General features: G+C 41.9%; 1 protein-coding gene across 3 annotated transcripts in view; it reads left to right on the forward strand.

Annotated features, from left to right (window-relative positions):
• Window positions 1-27,251, forward strand: part of dpy19l3 (dpy-19 like C-mannosyltransferase 3) — a 64,116-nt gene that overhangs the window by 871 nt on the left and 35,994 nt on the right. The window contains exons 2-16 of one of the 3 annotated variants that reach the window (XM_072671674.1): window positions 1,134-1,257; window positions 1,440-1,567; window positions 9,925-10,015; window positions 12,394-12,515; window positions 12,664-12,809; window positions 13,744-13,867; window positions 16,060-16,194; window positions 17,319-17,450; window positions 18,773-18,874; window positions 19,310-19,383; window positions 19,749-19,907; window positions 21,611-21,733; window positions 22,825-22,936; window positions 24,204-24,260; window positions 25,460-25,542. In XM_072671674.1, coding sequence (XP_072527775.1) covers window positions 1,149-1,257; window positions 1,440-1,567; window positions 9,925-10,015; window positions 12,394-12,515; window positions 12,664-12,809; window positions 13,744-13,867; window positions 16,060-16,194; window positions 17,319-17,450; window positions 18,773-18,874; window positions 19,310-19,383; window positions 19,749-19,907; window positions 21,611-21,733; window positions 22,825-22,936; window positions 24,204-24,260; window positions 25,460-25,542 — 1,697 coding nt within the window. In that variant the 5' untranslated portion in view covers window positions 1,134-1,148. Of the gene's footprint in view, window positions 1-1,133; window positions 1,258-1,439; window positions 1,568-6,583; window positions 6,962-9,924; window positions 10,016-12,393; window positions 12,516-12,663; window positions 12,810-13,743; window positions 13,868-16,059; window positions 16,195-17,318; window positions 17,451-18,772; window positions 18,875-19,309; window positions 19,384-19,748; window positions 19,908-21,610; window positions 21,734-22,824; window positions 22,937-24,203; window positions 24,261-25,459; window positions 25,543-27,251 lie in introns of those variants that run through there. The other 2 variants (XM_072671675.1, XM_072671673.1) reach the window with 2 other exon arrangements.

Raw genomic sequence — 27,251 nt, forward strand, 5'->3', positions numbered from 1 at the left:
GTGTTAGTCTGAGTCCGGGTTCACGTCCATTCACATGCCCAGTCCGTTAGGTGGAGTCGGAGCACCGACTTGGCCCTTCGTGTCTGATAATGGGGCTGAAGATCAGGATCAGGCGGGAGGCCGTTCATCATTTAGGCTGAAGGTGGAGAACAGTATGGGGTGTCCCAGTGCTGATGGAGACGTTTCCCTGTCGTGTTCTGTCCCTTTCTGAAAAGTAAAGCTAAATGACATGTAAATAAATAAATTCAGTAGATAAACCTGTATTGGTTTTCTATGAAGGTCGAAAAAATATTAAATTCCCTCAGTTTAATAAATTGTTCCCTTAGTTTAACCAAAGCATCTCATCTAAAGTGAAGGAACGATTTATTAAAATAACAGAAAGGTTTATGTCTATTTTTAAATTATTGATATTATTATTATTATTATTATTATTATTATTATTATTATACATTGATACGTTATGGCAAAAGCCATTTTCTCTAGGGGTCCTAAATGTAATGTAAAGCTATTACTGTAAAAACAGTACAACAGGAGTATTTATTGATATATATATCTTACTAGATCATTATCTTTCTAATAATATGTTTTTTTTTTTTAAGTAAAAGGAAATAAATTGTCTTTTTTTAAATTTGTGATAGTGCTAATATTGTTTCTCATAATCTATTTTTGTCATTTTTCACATTTTTACACTATAAATGAACCGATAGAAATGGCACAGATTACCTGGGATAAGAAAATAAATAAAAAATATGTTAAATTACATGCAAAGTTAAGCTAAGTTAAGTTAAATTGAGCTACTATTAATAATTTACAAAATGATACCAGGCACCAGTTTGTAAACTGTAAGAGACTCTTGGAAATATTAATCATTTTTTAATATTATTTTACTCCGGATTAAGTGTATTTATAACACTGTTTAGCTGTATGACCACTCCTGACCTCCTTGTCCAGAGGCATATTCCTGCCTTGGGCCAAACGGGCCATTTAGGAATGGCTCTGGGCTCACCGCAACCCTGACCAGAGTAAATGAATGAATAAATGAATGTAATTTCACCAGGGGTGCCCACACTTTTGCACAAGACTATATGCAGTATATTTCTTTTTAAATGCCTCTTTCTGTCTTTGTGTTCCAGGACCTGTGATCCAGCATGACTGCCCTGCGGCAGAGGAAGGGCAGTAAGGGGAAAGACCCCGGGGCGGACACTCAGAGCCAACGGAGTGACCATGCAGCTGAGGTCCCCGTGAAGCCAGCTTCTGGTCAGTACCCTGTCCTCTTTGCTGTCACAGATTAGGAGTGATTCAGTGTTATGGACTCATAATAAGTCTGCCAGTGTGAAATAATAGGCCATAAAAGTAGCACTATAAGCAGCGAGTCAGTGTGTAAGCGTTTACGGATGCTTGTAATACTCCACTGTGATTATCATTATCGATCTTCTCAGCAGGTGCACCATGGTGGACGGTTTTGTGTGTGGTCACTGGTTCTACAGTGGGAGTCAGTCTGGGTCTGCTGTGCTGCATCTACGTGGCGACGCTCCATGAGAATGACCTGTGGTTCTCCAATATAAAGGTACGTCTCAAGTACAGCTTCCATTCTGTTGGAAAACCAAGCAGGTTCTTGCACTTAGAAGATAGTGGGAACGTCTATAAATCCAAAAATAAATGTAAAAGCACTTTAATGTATCCCATTTGTCTCTTTATTTGTCTGGAGGAGAACATCTAGGCTATGTGAATTGGGTAATAAAAAGGAGGAAGGGTCCTTAATATGGTAAGTAGCCCAGAAGCTTGGCCGCTGTATTATGAGCCATTTGTATGATTTAGTTCATGAAAGAAGGGACGTTATCTGTCCATTCAAACCTGCTTTCGCCAGGGCTGTGCAGAAGAAACCTTTGGGGGGAAGTCTATTGAAATGAGACGGAATTCAGTGGAGGTGGTTGAGGGAACTATGGAGGACATATTACTTTTTTTGAACTGCAGTGACCCTTAAACTTTTATGCGTATGCTGTATGTTTACAGCCTGATTAATAGCCAAATTAATAGCCTGAGAATGCATTTTAAGGGCTTTTTTAGGTTCTTTAAAGGTCTCCCCAATTTAACCTCCATAATCATTTCAAGTAAGGACACCCTGTCACTTGCTTTAAGAAATTAAATGGTATGTAGAAGCACTCTAAAGGCTGCCTGGACTCTGAATGCACTGCTACAGTAACGTCATCAGTATGCACAGAGAAGCACCTTGTGACATTATAACAGTATATATTGCCATATTGCCGAGCCCTACACCCTACATCACTGTCTCTCACAGCTTTGAAATATATCCTACATTTCAGGCTATATCCTACTTTTCTACTAATGTGGTGTGAGCATCCTGGCCAGTCACTAACAAATCAAGACCAGAAACCAACACCTTTACATCATTAAATCAGGGAATGCAAGCCAGACCTTAAAGGAATCTAATTTACACGATTTTCCACTTTTCACAGATGTAGTTGTTCAACCAAGGCCATATATAGAGTGTAAATGTTGCCTCTTTAGTTTTAAACTGTAGCTTATGAAGCTAATGTTGCTAACAATTCCAAGAAGGCAGTACTCCCTCAAATCTTTTCCATAAATGCAGGCCCACACATTCCTCTCAACCTACTTAAACAAGTAGGATTTACTGAACTATAAAAACTTACTGTGTAGCTGAACACTGCGGGTGGGTGCTGAACACTCCACCTGATGCTCCGGAGTGCAGATCTAGAATCAGCAGTGCAGTCTTATTTTTTAGAGATTTGTGTAACTATTAAGCTCTGGCGTTTGTCAGCAATGCTAGCTTTGGTAGCTCCAGGGCTAAACTGAAAAAGCAGTTTTATTGCTTTTTATAGTTTTATTTGATCAGTTTCCCTTTTTTTTCTTTTCTTTCTATTGAAAAAGTAACAGTTAGCTCCATTTGGGAACACACACATACAAATTTTCACACACATACAAATTTTCTTATGTTAAAACATAATGTATTTAACCTTTTGCAGTTTTTCACTTTTTAAACTAAAAATCTGTGAATCTGGCAGTTGTTCTTTATACTATGTCAAACATTTATGATACGTGGACCAATCAAAAAGCTCTGTTATGATATTACAGTGTGGTGTCATGGGCATCGGTGCCATGCCTCTTATTCAAAGGAAATTAAACTGCAATTCTGGGACTTGTTGGTACTAGAGGTTGAATTGCATGAGATGCTCACAGGCCTAAAGGTGATCTTCTCAGGCTGCGGTGAGAGCTTTCTTTTCGGTGAGAGGGGAAACAAAGCCAAAAAGTTCATGACATACAGGTTTATTTATTTTATTCATTTTATGATGTTTATTTTTTATTATTTATTTTTTAACACATACAAGCGCAAGTGCTTCCTGCTGGGAAAGAGTGATTCATTCTCCATATGTGGTGAAAGATTGGTTTTCTTGCACTCTCCCAGATAATCCACATGCTTAAAAACAGTCAGGCAGGGTTTGGGCAGGGGATTATACTGTGGCTTCCAAAGCCGTAACCGAACAAAGTGCAAGGGAGAGCCAAAAAAGTTATGTCATGTTCAGCTCTAGGCATTACTCTTCCTCCGCCAGTGTTCTCAAGCAGTGATTAAAATGAAATCAACATGGAAAGGTTTGAACCTGGGACCGGGACCAAATGGGATGATGGGTTGATGGCTTACAGTTGTTTACTCTGGCACGATTGTGTATATCCTCTTGTCAGCTTTTGTGAGAAGCACACTTCATTTGTTATGTTTTATTGGGCCCTGTCTCAGGTGTGATGGAGGTCAGAGCAGCAGCATGGTTGTACCTGTGCGATGGAGAAAACAGAGACACGTTCTGGATCGCTGCCGTTTTTTTCTTCTGCATTTCTTCCCATGCTATTATATGTGATCTGTGAGGCAGTGTGTCAGAGAAGTTCTCGTTCCTTGTAAGTAACCGGCGTTGTGCGACGTCATTTGAGGTTTCCGTTCCCCAGACTGAATATGATACAATGACGGCATTGCTTATGTGAGTGTGGATGGCGCTCTTACATGGGCGGTTTTGCAGGGCTTCATCGTGTTCATGTACCATATTCTGTTTATTAGCGCTATTAAAAATTCAGTACAGCATTTGGGAGCATGGCCAGTGGCCAGATCACACTGTATCCATAAAAATAGTCCAATAAAAATAGTCCAGTAAAAATGTGAACCAAAAAAAGAGGCCCAGTATGACTTAGAATTGAGTGTTGGCACATTCAGGTACATATTAGGAAGGGGGTATAATAAAGCCACCCAGCATTAAGCTGTGTGGCAGTGGAACTGTGTTCTCTGGAATGATGGATGGTGCTCCATCTAATACTTATGGGATGAGCTGAGGGTAGGGGATGAGGTGGTGGGGTGGTGATCATTCAACATCTTGACCTCACTAACACTCTTGTTGCTGAATGCAATCAAATCCACACATCAGTGTTTCAGAATCTAGTAGAACTCCTTCTTCCCTGAACAGTAGAGACAGTTACTCCAACAAAAGCCAGATTTTGGAAGAAACGATGAACAATACGTTTGCCCCAAGATGAGACACCTTTCCCCGCCCCACACATACTTCACCTCTGTCCACACGCCTCCTGTAATGTGTTCTGATTTATGGTTAGCATTTGAAGTCCCACATGACCATGTGTATCTTTGAACTGTCCAGAAATATCCCAGCCATATGTGTCTTTCTGCTGTTTACTTTAATTACTTCTGCACGATTAGCAAATGCCAAGTTATTTACTCCACAGTAAACTGTAAGAAGTACAATGTGTCCGGACGTGGGACTGGACATGCTTTAATCATCGATTACTCGAATGTGGAAAAACATGTACTGTAGGTGGAGCACACGGTGTGATTGTAATGGAAAGAACAACAGCGCCACAAAAAGCTCACAGGCTAGTATTTTAAGACTTGCATATGATTCATTCTCCACTTTCATCTGTCATTCTCTCGCTCTGTAAACATGGCCAGAAGCTGCTACACTCTGCTCACTGGGATTAAATGACCAGAGCGTTTTCTTCCTCCTGTGTTCCTCTTCTCATTCTCCAGTGGAAGGATGCCTCTAGGACTACATCAGGGGTTGAGGGAGAGCGTGCTGTACTCGCGGCGAAAAATCCGACATGTTGGAAATCCATTTCCCTCTTCTGTTTGAGAGAGCAGGCTGTGGGATAGGAGCAGTTAATCGAAAGGGACTGCAGGGAGCTAGGAAGTCGCAGTTCAGACATTTGCGTTCGGTCTAGTTGGTGCAGAAGCTAAGCTAAGTCTGGGTTGAAGTTACGGCTGCTGTAATGTTGTACTTGAGTTGAGTGTAAACTGTTAACAGGGCTTTTTTAAGGGGATTTCAGATGTGGTTTCAGGCTTTCCAGCGTCTCCTGATCTCTTAGAATCAAGCACATGTTTTTTGTTGCCGTGCCTTTATGATTGATATATGTAAATGCACTCTGTATTGATTGGCTGCTATGTATTGTACCTTTTTCAAAGAACAGGCCTTGCTTAAACATTCCTTGTAACTTAAGCTTAAAACTGCTGTAAGTTGAGTAGGTGGAGATCTACGTTTTTTTTTTACCGTCAGTTGAAAATGTGCAGCTTATTTGTATTTAAGGACTGTATGGCCTTTAGAGCGAGGGCTAAGTTTTGAACTTTTACCCACGTTTATCTATTACATCTATCTTTTTGTATTTTATGAACGTGAGGGAAATTTGTGAGTTTTGGGGATACAGAGACCCCTCTGGTGGACATGTGTAAATGCATCCAATTTTCCGACTCAAGCTGTATAATCAAGGTCAACTAGGCATGCTATTTCAAAGCATCTCGCATGATTATTGAGCACTTAGCAGGTAGATGTAACGTTAGACGTCTAGCCTGAGGTTGCGTGTTAGTATAGCAGTGGTATTTTTGTCTAAACAGATAATGGAACAGTGCCAACAAATGGTGTTACCCACTATGCTGTTACCACCTTATTATTTGTACACCATAATTTAGTACATTTCCGCAGGACTGATGTATAAAGCATCATCAGATTAGCTTAGATTGAGCCATTTATATCACGCTGTCGTTAGCATTGCGCCCATGTGCTAACTGGGTGCTGGCCATCAGTGATGTTGTGTTGATGTTATTCAGATATAGTCAGAAGTCTGGTTGATATCTCTCTGGGAATGTCCGTGTGTGATGGCAAACAGCTGCAGCCAGGACTCTCTCGAATGTGCAGTGTGTGAAGTCATGTCCACGACAGTTATAGCACCTAGTGGACTTCACTGCAGACCCTGGAGCTAGAGCTCCAGTTTTAGCCCATATAAACGCTTTAACAAACTCTCTTAAACTTTTTCCAAATGATCTTCCAACTCACTCTTTTTCCTTTTCCATAAATGTACCAAGGGGTCACCAGTTGTGCTTATCCAGTGCTTGCTGTCTTACCCCAGTTTGTCTGTATTGAGTGGTCAGCTCCATTGGCTAGTGTTTTTGCGTGCCTACAAAACTCTTCAGGACGTTTTAGTGGCGCCTAAAAGCTCTTATGAAATTCTGGATGCACTTTTTGAGCAAGCTCCTCCTGAAAGGCTGAGACAACCGAAGGGCTGGATTTCTTCACGGATGGTCAAGCGGGACGGAAAGAAGTCTGAAAGAAAAACCAGTTGTTACCAGAGTGTTGCTAGAACATCTCAAATGGAGACTAGACTCAGGAGGAAACGCGTGCAGGAGAACGATTTTCAGACCTCTGAGGATGGGGTGCCTTCGGAAAGCTTGGGAAGAAAAACACATGTGGAGCTCTGGAAAAAGAGGGAGTGGGTTGACAACTCCCGGAACTCTCAGCAGAAGACGCTTCTTCCCGTCTGGAGCTGTTGGCAGGCTGTCGTCATGGCAGCAGGTTTGGTGGTGGCAGGGGTAACGGGGCTGTCCCATGCCTGGTATGTTTACTCCATCCATGAGAACCTGCTGTGGTTTTCACAGCTGGAGGTAAGCAGGAGCGCTTTGATGGGATTTTGCTCTTACAAAAGGTGGGGTGAGGGAGAGGCGAATCTAGCACCACCAGAACCTCTAAACATCTGCATGTGGCCTCCTAACAGTTTACCTAATCTGCAAATATGACGTGAGACTCTTAAGCTTGCAACATTTAAGTATCAGCATTGAAAAGTGAGGGTCCACTCTAGCTTTACATGACTTTTAATGTTCTTGAAGATCTTCTCATTGCTGGTTCTGCTGGTTCTGCTTCAGAAGGTCTGTCGATTTTCTTGTCGTCCGAGCTGTTCCCTTTCTACTTACTACTTTTTATTAGTGACGTTTTCTTGGCTTTTCTGTCTTTTGAACTCTTTATCTCTTGGCCTTTTTAATAGTCTACCTGTGCCTTCTTTTTTGCTGTTGGAGTTTTGGAGTACAGTCACATTTAAGGCCTTTAACAGACATTCTTCTCCAGAGCGACTTCCTAACGTACTTCTCTGTTTACTCAGGAAATACCCTCAGCTAGTTTATACAGACTAGGACCCAAAGATACCTCTAAGTTTAGATACTACTAAACACAAAAGCCAGTATAGAGACCAGAAAACTCAACACTACACTACTACTTCGCCCAAGTACTCTTGGAAGAGGTGGGTCTTGAGCCTCTGTCCAGACACCCCAGGGAAGTTTGTTCCATCACTTCGGTGCCAGGACAGAAAAAAGCCTGGACGCTTGTCTTCCGTGGATCTTAAGGGATGCCGGGTCAAGCCGAGCTGTACTTGAAGCTTGAAGGACTCTGGTGCTGATCGGCTTTTGACCACTGGCAGTTGGAGTTATTAGTTCACTCACTCAGTTCACTCTGTGTTGTTGATGTTGTCTTAATCTAATGTAAAAAGAACCTGTATGCTAGAGGTGTAATGCTACACAGAAGTCACGGTTTGGTTCACACTACTGGTTGACCTCACAGTTTGGTACCAGTTCAGTACAAAATGGGCGTAAAAACAAAAACGTGGTAATAACTGAGGATGCATATTTTTAGAAGACATTTTATTGGTTATATTGGCTGGTTAGTTATGTTGCCCCCATCTTCCAGTATTATTATTCCAGTATTAAATGAAGATCAAATGTCCACATGTTTAAATTTATTAAGAAAGACAAAGATATGTGTATGTGTGTGAAATATGATTTTGCGTTATATTCATCTCTTAATTTCATTCATTTCAAAATCATTAAGAAAAGTCATTATTCTGACCTAATAAGTTCCAATGTTCATGAAACAAAGTTTCCAATACCTGTTTTTATACCTGTATATGTCTAAAATATGTACCTACTGCATCTCTCCGATTTTTGATACAGTACTTGTGTCGTGTAATAAATTCACTCCAAATAGTAAATTACATTTATAAAAAGAGTCAAAAAGTTTTGGCTGGAAGTTGAAAGGAACTTTAGTGCTGGCTTTGTAATGGGTTCTGTTCCCTCTAGAGCTCGGCCTTTCCATTTATTACTTTCCATTATTATTTCTCAGGTGGACCCATAATGCATTTGCTCTGTGTTTTGAGATGATATATGTATATGCTTTGTGTTTCATTGCATTTTAATGAAACTGTGCAGAAACTTTGAAGACGAAACTGTGAACTTTGAGGCCGAAGTTGGGTCAACCCTCGTAAGCTGAGCTGTGCTGTTCATACACAGCTGTGTGATCATGTGTTTAGCTACATGGTTAAGCAGTTGATTACATTTGCATTTGTAACAGTGCAGGTGCCAGGAAGGGTTCTTCGGTTCACATAAGAACCCTTCAGTTGAATGGTTGAAGCTTGCAGAACATGCAGAGGACACATGTGAGTGACCCTTTTAATGGTCTTAAGAAGTGCCTTTACTGATGTAAAGGTTTTTCTAAATGGACAAAAGTATTGGGACATCTGCTCATTCATTGTTTCTTCTGAAATTAAGGCTATAAAAATAAATAAACTATCCTGCCTTTGTTGGAGTAACTGTCTCTACTCTCCAGGAAAGTCTTTTTTTTTTCTTTTTTTTTGGGGGGGGCATTGCTGTGAGGATTTGACTGCATTTACAGGCATTCATGACACAGGCATTAATGAGGTCAGGATGTTCCTCACCTCATCCCCAACTCAACCCTAAAAGTATTAGATGAAGCACCAACTATCATTCCAGAGAACCCAGTTCCACTGCTCCATGGCTCTGCAACGTTGGGGGCTTCATTCCCTTCTAGACCACACTTGGCATTAGCTGGGATGGTGCTAATAGGTTCAAATTGCTTCAGAATCTCTTGTTCTATTGACAGTACTTTTCTCTACAGGGGCTAGACAAGCTGTATGTGGACTTTTGCAACTTAAACTAGCCAAATGCTTTTATTGGAAGGGGTGTCCACAAACATTTGGACTTATTAATCTGGAGTTTTTCAGGTAGTGCATCTTGTGTCTGACTCTCTGGCTGTCTCTCTTACTTCAGTCTCAGCCAGACTCTTGACACCAGTCTCGTGCATGCCCTTCTGGGTGTACTGGTGAAGTAAATTTTACAATGGTCTCATCTTTATGTTAATCACCAACCAAAATATTGGTATATTGTTGGAAATTAGCCCCCAGTTCACATCTTTCCTTAGGGGAATTATATATCACCTCATTGCTCCTAGGATGACTGAACTTTGCTGGAGATTTATTCCAGCGTTCTGCACGTCTGAGAGTGTTTATATGGTCATGCTGAACTGAGAGGGGTCACCATATAGGCTCCTTTAATAAGTCAACAAAGTTACTGCACCCATTTGTCTCTGGACTTTTATTGCATCTCCTGCGAGACTTTCCCACTGAAAGATTTATGCTGACGCTCGTTTGAAAATAATACATGGCTTTATAAGTATCTTTTTTTCTTATACAGCACAGACGCTGTGTGAGGAACGGATCCAGAGTTGCTGTTTTATTTCCTCTGCCTGTTTGATGACATTGCGTTTGTCTCGTCTCGCACGGCAGGAAGTCGAGCGGGAGATCTCCTTTCGGACGGAGTGCGGCCTCTACTACTCCTACTACAAACAGATGCTGAGGGCTCCATCTGTACAGGAAGGTACGGCCGTTTGTTGGCTTGGTGATCTTTAGAAGTGCTGGTTGGCCAATTTAAAACATGTCTGTGTTCACAGTAGCAGCCTCACAGTATGGCATCCTCAAAGTCCACTCGGGCTGATTTTTGCTTTGTTATATAAAAACATGCAGTTTGATGAAAAAGGCTAAAGCGGAGAGCTTGTTTTACCCACAGCTTCCAGTAGTGGAGTTATTTTAAGTTGAGTTGGTCATTTTGACTGTGCAGATGGTTTTAGGTGTAATGGCTTTAAACAGAACCCTCACCTCCATGTTTACTGATCTCTAACTTTTGCTATATTGGGGCATGTCTAGACTGACTGTCAGTACTTCAAAGCAAAATAGAAACCCTTATATGTATTTTTACTTAGACTCTTAAAAACAAAGGTGCTACAAATTGTTCTTTGAGTGATGCAATAGAAGAACCACATGTTTGTAGGTTGTAAGACCCTCAAATTGGTAAAGAACCTTTACACCAAGCTTCTTAAAAGTTTCCTGATGTATTTTGTGTGTCGGGGTGGTAGAGTTAAGCTGGACAGACCCAAAAAGGTTTACATTTAATAGACAGTCATTTACATTAAAAGTAGAGTTCAGTTGAATTTAACACAACAGCATGTTCAGTTAAATGTTAGTTGAATGTCAGGTGAGCATCTAGCTTGGCTTGGGGGAAAAAGCTGTCTTGGAACCAGCCAGCTCTGGTCTTCATGCTTCTGTACCTCCTGCTGCTGAGCAGCTGTGAGAACAGGAAGTGGCTTGGGTGGGTGAAGTCCTTTAAAATCCTCCTGGTCTTCCTCAGACGGCGGCTGGTGTATAAATCCAAAAGGTTTAGAAGCTGAACCCTGATGATGTGCTGGGCTGGGTGCATCACCCTCTGCAGAGCAGTACAGATCCCGTACCAGGTGGTGATGCAGCCGTCAGAGTGCTCTCCACAGTGCAGGGGGAAAGAAACACATGACCCCAACATGATTCAGAGCCTCTAATCAAAGCAGACTTGCCAATGTTGTTATTATTAATATTATTATTCATATTATTATTATTTATTATTATTATTTTTTTTTATTTGTATTTTTTTTAACACTGCTGCTGTTCTCCTTTGTATGTGTTCATATACTCTCCCTTTAACACATACTACCATGTGTGTAGCCATATAATCCAGCCCCGTCCAGTCTGTGACATGGAAGCAACGAGGAGCAGATTATACAAATCAATAATCATAATCGGGGTCAAATGTTCAATTACTCGTGATATTGATTTGAGGTCATATTCCCTAGCACTAGTGTGACAGGGTGGTAAGTTGAACTAAGGGATGCAAACCGATCAATACAATTATACAAACAACATATATATTTTTTTTTTTTTGTAAGTAAATAATAAAAGTATGTAAATAATAACATAAAAGCAATCAAGTTAAAAAGTAAACATTTATTTGGTGACAATTTAGATGCAATTGTTACTTACTTCTTTTAATTAAAAAAAATATGCTTATAAATAGTGTGCTACTCTTTAGGAAATAGTATATATCATGTATATTATGTTAAAACGATTGGTAGCTTTAAGCTTTTGAAAATGTGGCTTTTGCAAATGGCACCTATTTTGTAGAATAACTCGGTAATAAATAATTTGATTTAAATAAAGAAATAAACTGTTATGGCTTTGACAGAATCCCAGCCTTTCTAGTATTGAGTGTGTTTCCTTTTTGTAATATTTGAATCAACTTCTCAATGTCGGCTGCACTTCTCAAAAGCTTCCCCCGTTAATCTGCATCGGCTTTGTTCTTTATGTTATTCCAAGTTCAATCGCCCAGCAAATGGAAAAATGACTGAAATATGAATGAACTAACGAGCCGACCAGTTCTGCTGCTCTGGCCACTTTGTCTGCTTTCCGTTATCATTTATGTAATACGAGAGCGGTCGGAGGGAGTGTTTTTATTATGTAACCGTGGGGAGTGTGTTGGTTATGTCAAACCAAAGCGAAAAGAAAAGGCAGATGGAAAAAACAAAGCTATGTGTGAAGAGGCATGAGCTTAATCCCTTAACAGCCTTATTCGGAATGAGCTTCTCTTGTGCTCCGGTGTGGAATAACATTACAATTAGGCCATTGCCCATCAAGAAGAGAATGTCTGTAGCGGCAACAGTGCCTATGGCTGTTCTCTGGATGCTGCGTTATCGTGCCCGAGCGATCGGGCATTGTGCTGTAATAGGCTGGGAGCATGCTTGGAGCAATGTTTCTTTATTGAATATGTGTTGGTATTGAGGTTACTATTAAGACCCCCATAGCTATTGGTGAGGGAGAGCTGTATAGCTTGGAGCCCATACTCAAAGCTGTGTTTTTCTTCTGTGTGTGTGTGTGTATGTGTGTTCATGGCAGGTCTGTATGAGCTGGTAAATGACAACACTACAGAGTCTAAAAGGACTATCAATATTCTGCAGCGCATGAACATCTATCAAGAGGTGTTGCTAAGCATCCTCTACAGAATCCTACCCATTCAGGTAGGCTGATGTTGCTATGGCAGCAACATCAAAGTAATCGACTGCATCTGTTTTAACATGAAGATTTTGTCATATTTATACATATTTATACATATATATATGTATATGTGTGTGTGTGTGTCTATATAATGTGTATGTACATTTACAGGACTACCTGGAGCCTGTTTATTTCTACATTTACACCGTGTTTGCTCTACAAGCAGTGTACGTTCTAGCTCTCTTCCTCACCAGCTGGATGCTTAGCGACTCGTGGCTGGCTGGAGCACTCACCGGAGTCTGGTACATCCTCAACAGGTACCACACACACTCACACGCAGGCGTGCGCACACAAGCAATTAAAATTCCCTTACAAACCAGCGCCTTCATTGTTATTCTGAGGGGATTTGAAGACAGCACACCAAGCTTTTTGAAAAATTCCACTGAGCTGAACCATAAGACACTGCAGTCACTGGACTGCAAATGAAAAGCTTATTTGGGGAATTAGTTATTAATTGCCCTCAACTTCTATATTAGTTAACTATTAATTAGGCTTAAGATTAAGTACTTAGTTACAGTTGCTGTATGGACACATAAAGTCAGTAAAGACTAATCATAATATGTGAATATGTGGAGGTTAAGGAAAGTGGCCAGGAAGCCAGAAGGACTATTTTTTTCCCTACGAGGTTGTACAACAGGGAAAACATAGCTATAGGTCAATAGATTAGATAACACATCATTAGCCTAATTGATGGCAATTAAGAATAATTATATTGTATTAGTAGTTTCATGTTTTTATTTTGCCCCATGATACTTTCTATTAAGGTAAACACATGGATCAGTTCAGAGAGATGGTAATATGCTGGAGTTAGTAGGCTGTTAATGGATGTATATGATTATGATTAATGAGAAGCTAAACTGAAGGGTCTATGTAATCTGTCCATCCATCCATCTTGTTATGCGCTTCTTACTGCATCCTGGAAAGGATGGTGGGTTCGGAGCTTACCCAGAATTATTGGAAGCAAGGCACGAATACCCCCCGGACCCCAAGGACGAATACCCCAGTTTTATATATATATATATATATAGTTAACTGTAATATATATAGTTTCCATTATATAGGCCACCCTGCAATGGACTGGTACCTTTTCCAGTGGGTATTTGTGCCTTGCTATCAATGATTCATATATTTATATAAACAGCATTGGTATTGATGCATGCTGACGGCTTTGTCATGTTTGTGTTTGTACAGGATAGACACCACCCGTGTGGAGTTCACCATCTCCCTGAGAGAGAACTGGTCTCTGCCGTTCTTCGCCTTACAGGTCGCTGCCATCACCTGCTACCTGAGACCCCAGCTCAGGCCTGCCCACCAGGTACAGGGGGAGAAAATTGACACACTCTTACGGCGTCTTTATACTAGTAGTTCGGTTTCCTCTGTCCAGGCAAGGAAGTGATACACTGTTACATTTCAGTCCTGGTTTGCTTTGTGCCCATACTGACATATTTATAGTAAAAATAAATATACATTGTAATCCTTATAATCTAACCACTGGATCTTTAAACCTGTCTTTGTCTTGATGGCAGTATTAAACCATGATTTTGATAATGTACACATGCAGATTTGTCCACAGAACGATGTGTGTTAAAGCTGTAAAATGTAGCTTTATTGTGGTGGCATTTCAACTCGCTCAAGTCTGTACTTCACTGAGGCCACTACCCTAATCAATACAGTTCTAATTTTGAAATGTAGTAAATCATCATGTAGTGTAGTAGTGTGGTAGTGTATGGTTTGGGACACAGCCCCGCTAAACCAAAGCATCAGACAGAAGAAACTAAAGCACAGAAACGCGGGCAGGTCTGCACAGAGACTCGCCCGTAATGAAGGTCTGCTTGTTTGGTGCACACCAGAGTAGGAAAGGCAGCGTTCACACCTACTCTAATGAACCGCACTAACAGCAGTCGCACCAGGGTTGGTTTTAATTGAACCAAAGCTGACAGGTGTTAACACACCCTTATGCTGCTTTCACACTAAACATGAAAAATTAACTGCTGTGCTTTCAAACACATTAGTCATCGGCTGGGTTTCAACACAGCCAATAGGAGAGCAGTGGGTGTGGTCTGGTAGGTCCCTCACATATGGAGGATAAGCTAGTTATCATGAATAGCTGTACAATACTCGTCTGAAAATTTGTTGGGATAAAAAAAATCCTACAGAGAGCACCGCCCACTTTGTGACTAACCGGCAAGCAGTCCGAATACATTTACATTGCATTTACATTTAAGGCATTTAGCAGATGCTCTTATCCAGAGCAACATACAAAAGTGCTTTGCTATTTACTTAAGAAAAACCTTAGCTAGTTTGAATAGACTAATAATTCAAAGATACTCTAAGTTTAGACATTACTAAGCACAAGTCAATAGGGTGACCATAGTACTCTGCTATTTGTCCAAGTATTCTCTGAAGAGGAGGGTCTTCAGTTTGCGTTTGAAGACAGCGAGTGACTCGGGCGTTCGGACACCCAGGGGAAGCTCGTTCCACCACTTTGGTGCCAGGACAGAAAAAAGCCTGGACGCTTGTCTTCCATGGATTTTGAGGGATGGCAGGTCGAGCCAAGCCGTACTTAAAGCTGGAAGGGCTCTTGGTGCGGATCGGCTTTTGACCATTGCCATCAAGTATGGAGGGGCTGGTCCGTTCTTGGCCTTGTAGGCCAGCGTCAGGGTTTTGAATCTGATGCAGGCAGCAGCTACAGGAAGCCAGTGAAGAGAGCGCAGCAGTGGAGTAACATGGCTAAATATCACAGCGTTACCTCGTTCAGTGTAGAACCAGCTTTTAAAATAAAGGTGCTTCAAATGGTTCCTTAAGCAATGCCATAGAAGAACCTGTACGTAACAGAGATGTGAAGAACTTTGAATTTAGATCTCTATATTAAACCTGAAGCCTCATTCCCCAACTTATACAGTTTTTGCAAAATTTTGGACATTCCCCAGTGTTTACCTATCTGGGATCTGTTCAGTTTACGAGGACAGTGGGATCCTTCATTATAAGAGCACAGCTGTGAACAGTTCCAGAATCTGAGATAGACTGTTTATTAGGTCTTTTCTTAGGAACAAATGTACGGAAATTCTTAGTAAGATCTTGGTGAATGATGGAAACGCTCAAAGAACTATTTAAAGCACCTTCATTTTTTAAGAGTGTAGATGAGTTTACAGTGGGGTGATGACCTCGGAAAAGTGGATTTGCAGCATGAGCCGAGATGAGGTGGCGTCAGAGCAAAGAATGCCTTTTCTAAACTCCGGGCTGAAGTATGAAAGAGCTGTTTGTAGCGTTTGCTGAAGCGTGCGAAGTGTTTATTCTCTGATGAACACGTTTGTTCTCTTGTGGAGGTGATAGCAGTCTGTTTGGGCCCTTCAGACAGATGGTGCTTCAGTGGAAGAATTCTCCTCCGCACCTGGGCTTGAGACAGGGACCTCATGTGCTGGTGTATGTTTGGGTGTCTGGGCAGTTGGGGTTTAACATCTTGTGTTTGTGTGTGTGTGTGTGTATGTGTGTGTGTTCTCTGCACAGAGGGTGGTGCTGTGGCTGGTGTTTGTCTGTACACTTTGCTTCTGTCTGACATGGCAGTTTAATCAGTTCATCCTGCTGGTGCAAGCCCTCCTCATCTTTACTCTCGACGCCTTGGACTTTCTGACAGCTGAGCAGGTAATACACACTCTTGCGCACACACACGCACACACATACACACACTCTCACTCCCTTAACCCTCTGGAGTCTATGAAACGTCCTGGCGTGTCAGATTCTGTGTTTCTCAATGTTTCTATTAATATATTTGTGATGAAACACACCAGAAGCAGAAATACGGTTCAAACACTCCCTGAATCTGTAGAGCCCGGCCTTTCAGTTGCGTCTCATTGCCAGATTGTACGTGACTCACATTCATGAGTTATGAGGCTGTGAAGAAGGTTCGAGATACTCGTCTCTGCCTCTTGCCATGTCTAACTGATGGATTTGTGCATCGGTCATCTGCCTCTCGTCTGTAATGGCTATATTCATGCGCCCGCCAATGGGTTTGTGTGACACTGCCTCTCGCCGTATTCGGCCTATCGTCGTTTATATACTGTTGTATTCATACGTTCCACTACTTTTGTGAAGCTGAATCTCTGGTGAACCCATTTTAGGCACCAAAACTATTGGTCCATATGAGTAAAGGAATGTTTTTGCCATTTCTAAAATCTCAGTTACAGGTTTAGTGTTAGATTATCTCTTCACACAGTGAAGGTCACATGGGGTGTAATTATACAAAGAACATTTGAGTATGAAACATGTGGATATTATCTTATATGCAAGTGCCTTTAAATACAATTTAAGAGGGTATGCAAAAGACTCCAGAGGGTTCAAGGTCAACTCAAAACAGTCTTCAAATTATGTTTAACCACTTAAAAAATATAAAACCCCATTAGTAGGTCCACACTTAAAGGGTCAATATCATGAAAGACATCTTTTGGAAAATGCATTTTATGAGAATTAGATATTTTTCTGTAATTCTGTTAATAAATGCATGTAGTATTAAAATGTAATATTATTAAACTCCTTATAGTATAGTACTTAAATCCGAGTTCTCTTTCTAAGTAGTTTAAAGCGCAGATCACACTTCATGACTTTAGGGGGAGCTCAGGAGCAAGAAATACCAGTTCTCCATTATCCTTCTTTAAGGGATACATCTATGATGCATATATGGGCAACATACAGACGCAGGGCACATTTTAATGCTAGGGGTGAACGAGCCAAAAGCATGTCCTCACGGGTGTCTTGCTGTCTTTGTGCAGGTGACGTCTCTGTACCTGGTGCAGGTGGTGAGTCTGCTGTGTGTGTGGCTGCTCCAGTTTTGTAACTCCATGATTCTGGGCTCTCTGGTGCTCAGCTTCATCGTGGCCGTGCTCTTCATCAAACACTTCCAGGTGCGAGACTGACCTTCGCCTGTCCATTCACCATAATGCTGCATACCTGAATGCTGAACCCAGTCTTAAAGTGATGATTTAGCAAATTAACAGTAATTTTGTGTTTAATTATGAGGTATGTGTTGGATGATTATCCGGTTCTATGGGCAGTTCTCTGTTCAGCTTCAGTTTTTTAATAAGTGGTTTGACATTTGCTTTCAGGATTAGCTGTGATTTTGTGGAATTCATTCTTCCTTCCACTCATATATTATTGCTGGAGCCACTGGCAGCAACACAACCCTAGATAGAGGATAGATCCTCCCCCAGGCTTTACAGTTGGCAAGGTGTTCTTTGCTGATTGTGGCTAAGAAGTTGTATTTTGACTTGATCAATCCAAATGTTGATGTTGTGACGAGGTCACTGTTAAGGTTTACTACTTATGACACTACACTGATGATTAGGTTGGAGTAAGCAACACCACACAGTGGAGTGGTTTACCACTCTCTGGACTCCGCTAAACCTTTCTGCCTGCAGGTGCTTGGCAGTCATATGGGGGTTTTGATATGTCTATGTCTTACCAGCATAGTAGCAGTTATTATTGCCTTCCCCTACCCTGTGGGCATTAGTTATTGTCATTCTTAAATTTTTATTTATTTATTTAAATTTTGGGGGGGGGGTTTGTTGTTTTTTTGGTGCTGCCAGTTAACCCACTTATTCGTAGCTCTCTCTGGCTCTAGCAATGCTCCTGGCACAAGGAGGGTTAGGAATTACCACTTGCCTCCTCTGATACCACCTCTTTTCAAACTGCTGCCAAGGTGGCATCTCTGGGCAGGTGCCACGCACAGAGGAAAGTGCTGGGTCCCCACCTCCGCCGTACCAGCTAACAGACGTCTGTGGCGGCCAGCATCCCTTCAAGAGTGATGAGGGGAAAGGAAGCACGGCCAATTGTGCTTTTTCAGATTCCAGCTGCTGATGGAAAAGCAACATGGCTCAGGATTCAAACTCGCGACCCCAATAGCCATAGTGATAGCGCATTAGACCACATAGCTGCTCTGAGCACACGACAGCTCCTGATTCAAATTGATGATATTCCTTAGACTTGATTTGCCTCCAGAGGGTTTGTAGGGACTTTATAGAGAATTGAAAGGCAGAAACCCTTGCAAAGTGGACCTCAGATTGTTTGCAAAATAGGAAGACAAGGAAGGCAAGAACAGTGTAGGATGTGGTCCCTTTAAAAGTAGCACAGTGGTTCTGGAGCATTCCAGTATTTCGTCCCTGTCTGTGATGAATGTAAAAAGTTGACGGGACTTGACTTGACTATCTATTTTCTGTGTGCGACTCAGACAGGGCTGAAGACGGGAGGTTTTGTCGTTCGTGTAGGGAAGCTGGTTCTCCATGCCTTCCTGGTCCTCACATTAACTTTCATCATCAATTATTCAGCCAAGGTGAGCGCTGGGACATGTTCTACATCCTCTTCTCTGTAACCTGCAGGGGAACATCGTTTTTGCCCAGTTTTAACTGTCACCCAAGGCCTTGTGCTCTTTTGTCATCTCTCACTTTCTCAATCCCTCTCTCTCCCTCTCTCTCTCTCTCCCTCTCCCTCAACTCTTACCTTCAGCCTCTCTCTCTATTCAGGACATTTTGGAAATGCCTCACTTCTTCACCTTACATTTCATCACAATCGTGTAAAACCATTGTATCTCCAAAATGCCAACTTTACAGGAGATGGGGAAAACCCTTCTTAACCTTCAATGGAAGTCAATGTAAAGGGATTTGCCATCTGCCAGAGTCGCATTATGTCAAAAAATGTAAAACATCCAATAAACCCCAAAAAGTCCCATAAACCGTATCCATCCTCTTTTGTTATGTTTATTATGTAGAAAATCCTGCAGCTGAGATCCGACGAGCACATCTTCAAGTTCATAAAGGCTAAGTTCGGCTTGGGGGCCACAAGGTAAGTTCTGTGTTGGAGTTCCCCTCCTCTGCAGGCTTAAACCTTTTATCATCAATCAAGGCCATTAATGTAATGTTTTATTCAGGTTCCTGCTCTACAATGAGACTAGATGGATACATTAATCCCCTGTGATTTAAAAAGGTCTTGCTCCTGTGAAAAATGGCATCTGGAACGCAGTGTAATCTACTCATTCACTCGATATTACAGCTATTTCAGATTACACCATGCCCTCAGGACCATAACACTGTAACAACTGTTTCAGACCTCTACATCATGAAATATGGTGCTTTTTTATATATCCTCTATCTCTGCATCTCTCTCTCTCTCTCTCTCTCTCTCTCTCTCTCTCTCTCACTCACACACAGAGATTTTGATGCTAGTCTGTATCTCTGTGAGGAGGCCTTTGGCTTGTTGCCATTGGATACGTTCGAGCGTTTGGCCGGCACTTTGCTGGTTTACCCGTACCTCTGCACTCTCTCCGTTCTACTGATCGTGCTGGCACTCGCCGCTCTGTCCAATCTCAGGTACTCACTTAAGCAAACGAATAAACAAATAAACAAACAATCAGCCTCAACCAGCAACACTGTATAATTCACTAATGAGAAAACTACACCTGTGGAGGATGTAATATCTTTGGCAAAATAAGCCCCCCCCACATCGACTGGCTTCTGGCTTTCACTATATTAGGGCATATTTTAGTCTGATCTGGTTGCTTAAGGTTGACCATTCAAGTCAAAAACGTCCAAGAAGTGACAAGACCAGCCAAACACACCATGTATTCTCATTAAGAGCTTCTTAATCATGTCCACATCCTTTCAGACCCACAGCGCTGAGCTGTCTTGGATGGAGCTTGATTTTCTCCTCCCTCTGCCAAATAAAAGCTTTAGGAAAAGAATAGACGCCTTAAGCGCTGTTCGTCTGATGGGAGCAGTTTTTGGTGGTCTACCAAGTCGTACCAGGCTGCTAGGGGTTCCATTTTTTGCTGTCTTTTGATTGTGTTGGAAATTTAATCATCTTAGACTAGACCTTTAGATTAGATCTTTATATTCATTGCTGTTTAGAAAATAACTGATTAAGCTGCACCCAAAATGACAGAAACACGAAAACAAGGGTGGAGGTCATGGGTGGGTAGACGGAGTTAGTGTGGTCTATGGCACAGACTGCAGAGACAGTTGGACATGAGTAGCACAGCACGTATTGGAGGCTACCCTATGTGCAGGCATATGTGAAATTTCCGTTACACCTTAAATGGTACGGCAGTGTCCGACATATACTAGAGCCAGAATGTAGCCGCTGCCTTATTTAAGGAGGAACGTAAGATAATGCTAAGATACTGGCTAAAAACAGCAGTTCTCGTGCTCAATTTTAATTGCCTACTGACGGGACCCTTTCAGATTGAGTTGCTGACCAATATACACTACTAGATTTACCCTCCAAGTCGGAGAAAAAAAATAATATAATGTTTGATAAGCTACGGCTGGTTTGAACTGTGATCAGGAGGACAAAAATCTGTGTCTCCACCTCTCACACACTGCTCGATTCTCTCTCCAGCTGTCCACACTGACTAACCAAACATCTGCAGATTAGGGCCAACCAGCACCGACTCAGCCAGGCTGAGAATCGTCTGAATACCCTAGATTTAGGAAGAAACAGTGAATAAGCAGGTGTCCCAATACTTTTGTCCATATAGTGTAGCTTTGATCTAGAAACCAAAACAACATATTAAACCCACTTAACTTGCACTGCACCTTTTACCCCTGTGGTTCTATGAGGCCCTGTTGTGTATTAAGCTGAGGGTCACGTGGATTCCCTGCTGATATTCACCCAGTCAGACTTCCCCCTGCCTGGTTGATTATTAGCACTCAGCAAAATATACCTGGTAACCTTGAAAAATAATCTGACCATCAAACATGAAGTGTGGATCTTGGAGAAATAACGCTGCTGTCTCGCCGTGCTGTAGGCCTGTCCTTTACCCACAATCTCTCCTCTGTTCCCACCCTGTTTCTCATTTCCGTCTGTCTGTAACCCACACAGACGCTCGGCTCCTCGCTCGCTCGCTCGCTCATATGCACATACTCATAGAGCTTCATTTCAGATAAGCAGGTTAACCTTTCTCCTCTTCGAAAAAGACGACTGAGGAATAATCAGGTTTCTAATGTCACTGAGTTCTTTATTTTCCTCTGGTCATGTTTAATTCATTTGCCTTTCCTTCTTCACCTGGTTACAGAGAGGGCGGAGCTGTCCGAACGTCCGGAGACGGAGACGAGTCAACTTTCAGCATGCGGCCAGACATCGCCTACAATCTCCTACACACGGTCTTCTTTGGTCTGTTGGCTTTCTCCACCATGAGGTAAGTGGAAGCAGATTCGCGAATGCTTGTCTAGTCCCTGTAGAGAAGTATTGTCAATAGAATAGGACTGTCTGGAGTGTTCCTAATGTCAGGCATGGGGGCTAGAGGGGGTTGAGTAACAACCGCGGTAATAATCACTACACCGCAATGTAATATTTTAAGAGGGTATGACCGTATGTCTAACACTAAGCTCAAATGTGCACACACACCAACTAGATGGGAGTTTGATCTGCAAAGATGAAACTAATGACTTGCAAAACCATTGATGGAATTTGCACTCATTCTACAATCATATTTGTCCATATTGATGTTGTCATGCAAAAACCTTGTATCTCCAAAATAACTTTCACAGGAGAAGCAAAATAATTAAATAAATAAAAAACATAACATTTTGACACAGTAATAAGAACTGTCAGATTCATAATACTTTAAAAATGCAAAAAAAAGACAGAAATGGATATACAAGAGTTTTGCAGGACAGCGGCGATCTGCAACTTTGATGAATAAAGGCTGCTGTATGTGGAAGAATGCACTGTAACAGTGGTGCAGAAGAAGTGTGCAAGAGTGTGCCTTGCAGTGTTCTGCAGTAAGCGTATAAATTATAGAACAGTAGCAAAGTTCACACAAAGTAAAGTACTAATATTAAAGTTTTTCCCTTTAGATTCCCTCATGTTAACATCCCTTCCTTTCTTCAATTATTATTATTATTTCCCAGGCCCTGCCTACACACTCTCAGCTCTTTCTCTTTCTTGCTGAAATTCGATCTCTTTTATCTTATCAGTTTTTCTTGCCGTCGCTCAAACCAGTTCTAATCTTTAATCTCCATCTTATTAGAGAAAGCCACGAGCTGCAGGCCTTTCCTCTTTCCTTCTTCTGAAGAAACGATAATGCTGAGTGAATTATTTTTCTGAAAAAAAGTGCAATACATCACTCTGAATTTTTGGTCTGGCGTCTTCTGAATACTAACAGGTTGCACAGTGTGGTCTTGTCAGTGGATATCGTGTTCTCGTGTTCTCCATGTCTGGTGCTGTTTTTTCCATCACAAAAAAGCTCCAGAAACACTGCAAGGTTGTTTTTTCCTCTGGCCTCAGGATGAAGTATCTGTGGACCGGTCATATGTGCGCTTTCGCTGCCCTGGGGGTTTGTGGCAAGGAGGTGTGGGCGCTGTGTCTGAGAGTGATCCACTGCAACACTAAAGCTAAGGTTAGAGCACACACACATACACACACAGAAAATGCCATTCCACTGCAGTGCTAAAGCTTAGGTAAGAGCTCCAGGGGGGCCGTGTCCAGGCTGAAGTAATGCCTAGCGTTTGTGCAGTGGAGTAGCTGTAGATTCATCAGTAACAAACCTGGTCGTTGAGCTGCTCTGGTTGAATGCAGGTGCTGCAGGCCAGGTAACCCTAATGCAAGTGCGTTCTGGCTGTCTGTACCAGTCTTTTAACATGTGATGTGATGGGGTGGTCAGCTGAACATCATCTGCTGAGTGGTGTGGGGAATCAGTTGGCTGTACATGCAGATAAGGTCAGATAAGGAATCCTGTGGTATGTTTTTATTATTTTTAGCTTTTTTTGTATGTTTTAATCCAGTGGTGATCCTTCATGACCTCACTTCACTGGAATTGATTGATGTAAAGGGTTTTTAAAATATTAACTGGGCTCTTTAACATAGTCTAAAGCAGAAATTCCACCTTAAATTTGAGTCGTAGTTGCATTCTGGTGCCTGTAATTTCTGCACTATTTAAGGTGGAACGGAAAATTCCAGTAAGGACCTGGCGAGCTACTACAGCTTCACAGGGGCAGCCGTGTTTGTTTACAGTGTTATAAATGGCAGTGCTCTGAATCTGATGGCAGGAATGTGCTTCTGTTAATGCAAAATGTATGTGACGGGGTGGTAAAATGACCAGAAACACAGACGACAGAGCAGAACAGTGCTACCTTAAAACACATATATCCTAAACAAGTAGGACAGCAGTTTGTGGCCAGTTTGATGACCATCAAATCTGCCTCGCCTTACACAGATTCCAGGTCATCATGCCATGTCCAGTCATACAGGCTCAAATTTGCAGAGAAGCATCCAGCTCTGGTCCCCCTCCTTTTTCTCCCACCACCCCTGACGTTACCAGATATGATAACATCACAGCCATGGAAGAGAAGCAGCAGAGTCCATGTAAAGGTGGAAGTGTACAAAATAAGCTTACAGATTGTATCTCAGGCTGAAGCTGTATCTCGAGAGTTGCTTCACACCTCCTGTGTGATGTGAGTGGAGATTTAGTTCCAGTGAATGCTTAATATCAGATTTTCCCCAGCAGTGCAACAGCATGCACTTGCACGTTTCTCCACTAGGTGGCAGTGTAGTAATAATGTAAGTCTGAGAACCTCCAAAAAGAAAAAAAAAGAAAAACTGAAATCCATGCATTTCTATATTTTGTTCTTGCTCTGTGTTAAAGTGTTATTCCTGTGTTTTCACAGCTCAGGCTGGTCAGGTACTCCGTTCCGATCGTGGTCCTGGCGTTCCTTTATTACAAGGTAAGACATTTGTAGCAGGGCTATCATTTTTCAATTTGCATACTGGGCTAATCTGCGTGGCCAGCAGTACAGCGGGCAGCACTGCGCTGAGCTCAGACACCATGAAGAAAAGCTCACTGCAGAAACGCTCACACTCTCACACTTTTTGTTGTTTTTAAGAGGATTTGTGTTTTTCCCCCTGATGGGCTAATTCTGCTCCGTCAACAGAGTACAGACCATGCGCGCACACACACACACACACACACACACACACACACACACAAGTGCGTCCGAAGAAGTACAGGTGTGTGTGTATGTGTGTAACACACCTCATTTCTTACACTCTCTCTCATTCTTGTGCTCAATACTCTCTCTCTCTCTCTCTCTCTCTCTCTCTCTCTCTCTCTCTCTCTCTCTCTCTCTCACTTTTACCCTCTCTCTCTCTTTCTCTCTTTCCCTCTTTCTCTCTCTCTTTCCCTCTTTCTCTACACACACACTCTCTCTCAACCCCCTTCTTTCTTTCCTCTCTCATTCACCCTCTAACCTTAACCCTTTCTTCTCTCTCTCTCTTCCTCCCTTTTAGTTTCTCATTTAAATGAATTCAGTTCAAGCTCAAAGAACCTTTTTTGCTGTGAGCGTTTTTTTTTAGTGTTTTATTGTACATCAGTCAAAACACACACACACACACACACACACACACACACACACACACACACACACACACACAATTCATCAAGCTAATTCCTACATTCAGTCCTACGTGGGGCAGTGGGGCAGTGGTGGCTCAGCGGTTAGAGCGCTGGGCTATCGATAACAGGGCTGTGGGTTCGATTCCCGGGCTCGGCAAGCTGCCACTGTTGGGCCCTTGAGCAAGGCCCTTTACCCTCTCTGCTCCCAGGGAGTGGGGTTGGCTGCCCACCGCTCTGTGTGTGTGTGTACTCACTGCCCCTAGTTCACTAGTGTGTGTGTGTGTGTTCACTACCACAGATGGGTTAAATGCGGAGGACACATTTCGCTGTACAGTGACAAATATGAGAACCTTTACCTTTACATAATATTAGCCATGTACTTTACATTTACACTGTGATTATACCTGTGTAGTTTATGTAGATCACATCTCTCTCCTCTCTCATCCATGGCTGCTTTAATTTACTTACTCTTGTTCTCTCTGTGTGTGTGTGTGTGTGTGTGTGTGTGTGTGTGTGTGTGTGTGCGCGCAGTTTTGGCCCAAACTGTCAGAAGAACTATCTGAACTGAGGGAGTTTTATGATCCAGACACTGTGGAGCTGATGACGTGGATTAGGTAAGGCAAGCTAGACACAAACACACAGCAGTGGACAGACATGCGGTTTGAGACACGGTGTGAATGTCTGAGATCATTATCGTAGTAAAAAACACCACATCCAGCTTTTGTTAGCACTCCCACATTGATTGTGGGATTGGTTGCTTTCTACCGTGCTCGCTCCTCCTTAAGCCCCGCCTCGGCACGATCATTCTCGGACCCCATCACATGCATTTTGTAAACATGCTGAGAAGGCAGAGGCTGAGTAGGAGGCAGAATGTAGTCTTTAAGCATTTAAACACTTTAATGTTTACATTTTTGCTATTAACCTAAACTGCCTCAATTATTTAATATAATTTTATTTGTATATTTTTGCTGTCATAAAAACTCTTATCTCCAATTTGAATGTTTTTCACTTTTTGACCTAATTTAAATCTGGAAGTTATTCTTAAAATTCTTCTTCTTCAGATTTTACCAATAGAAATGCTCCAGAACGACTCTGCATCAAATCTTTTTACACTTTTAAATCTTTTTGACTTCTGTTGAAAATAAGGAAGGTTTGTTCCGTGTCCTGTAAAGTTGACATTTTGGAGATACCAGTTTTTTATATATATATTGTATATATTCATATATTTCTAGTCCACATTTGTTGTGCAAGTTCAGGGCTCTCATGTCTCATGGGGTTAGCTTAAGGGAATGTTGGATGGTTGCCAAAAAACAAATAGCTTTTCCATAAAATCTCCCAGTGCGATGATGTCCCATTATCACTCCGAGCTCCAACAAATTGGCTGTGTGAGAGAAGGTGTGTGTTTACAACAGCTGCAAAAAAGCCTTTGTTATCTATCGTGAAAAAGATTGTGGAAAATACCATGTTTCTCAGGCGCAGACAAAATAACTTGTTTCTTTTCTTTCACCGGAAACACACACACACTGACACACACACACAGACACACTCTCACATGCTCATGCACACTTACTCACACACAAAACCTGGACCTCGGCTGACCACAAAACAAAAGAGGAGGTGATTGGCCATTTCCGGTAAGCCTGAGCTTGAGTACCTGCGTTTTGTATGAGGAGTGGGCTGTTTTTAGGCGCTCTGCATGAATAAGACATTAGGTCCTGGAGAGAGCCCAGCGGCTGGCAGCAGCTTCAGCAGCCTTCTGGAGTGTGTTTTATCAATGCCATCGGACTGAGCTCAAATGAAACTGTATTTCTGTCCCACTGTTCTCGTTATTTTGTGTGTGTGTGTTAGGGCGACAGAAAATTGAGAAATAGGCAGTAGTATGTGGGTGTGAGTGAGAGAGAGTGCTTTTTCCATTCTGGCCTGTTTTTCTATCCTGGTCTTTTTATTTATTTATTTATTTTTTTGTAATTTTTAATAATTATTCACTAAATATTTAAAAAGAAGAGATTAATATAATTAACAGGACTCAGTATACCCAGTGTAACAGGACACTCTGGTGTATCTAAAGTCACCATACCCGAAGCCCTCCGGTAGATAGAGGGGTATAGAACCCTGCAGTACTGGTGGTGGACTTCTCTAGAGTGCTGCAGCTCCAGACAATATCTCTAATCTAATCATCCATCATCAGTAAGGTTGGGTACTGTTCATATTAGAACCGATACCCAGTGCTACTTTTGTCAGTACGGTCAGTACTTTGTCAGTAATTTCAGTTGTAATAAAAAGTCCAAATGCCTCAATTTCAACATTTTGTTCCTTTTATATA

This window comes from Salminus brasiliensis, chromosome 25 (genome assembly GCF_030463535.1).
Source record: "Salminus brasiliensis chromosome 25, fSalBra1.hap2, whole genome shotgun sequence".
NCBI classification, from domain to species: Eukaryota; Metazoa; Chordata; class Actinopteri; order Characiformes; family Bryconidae; genus Salminus; species Salminus brasiliensis.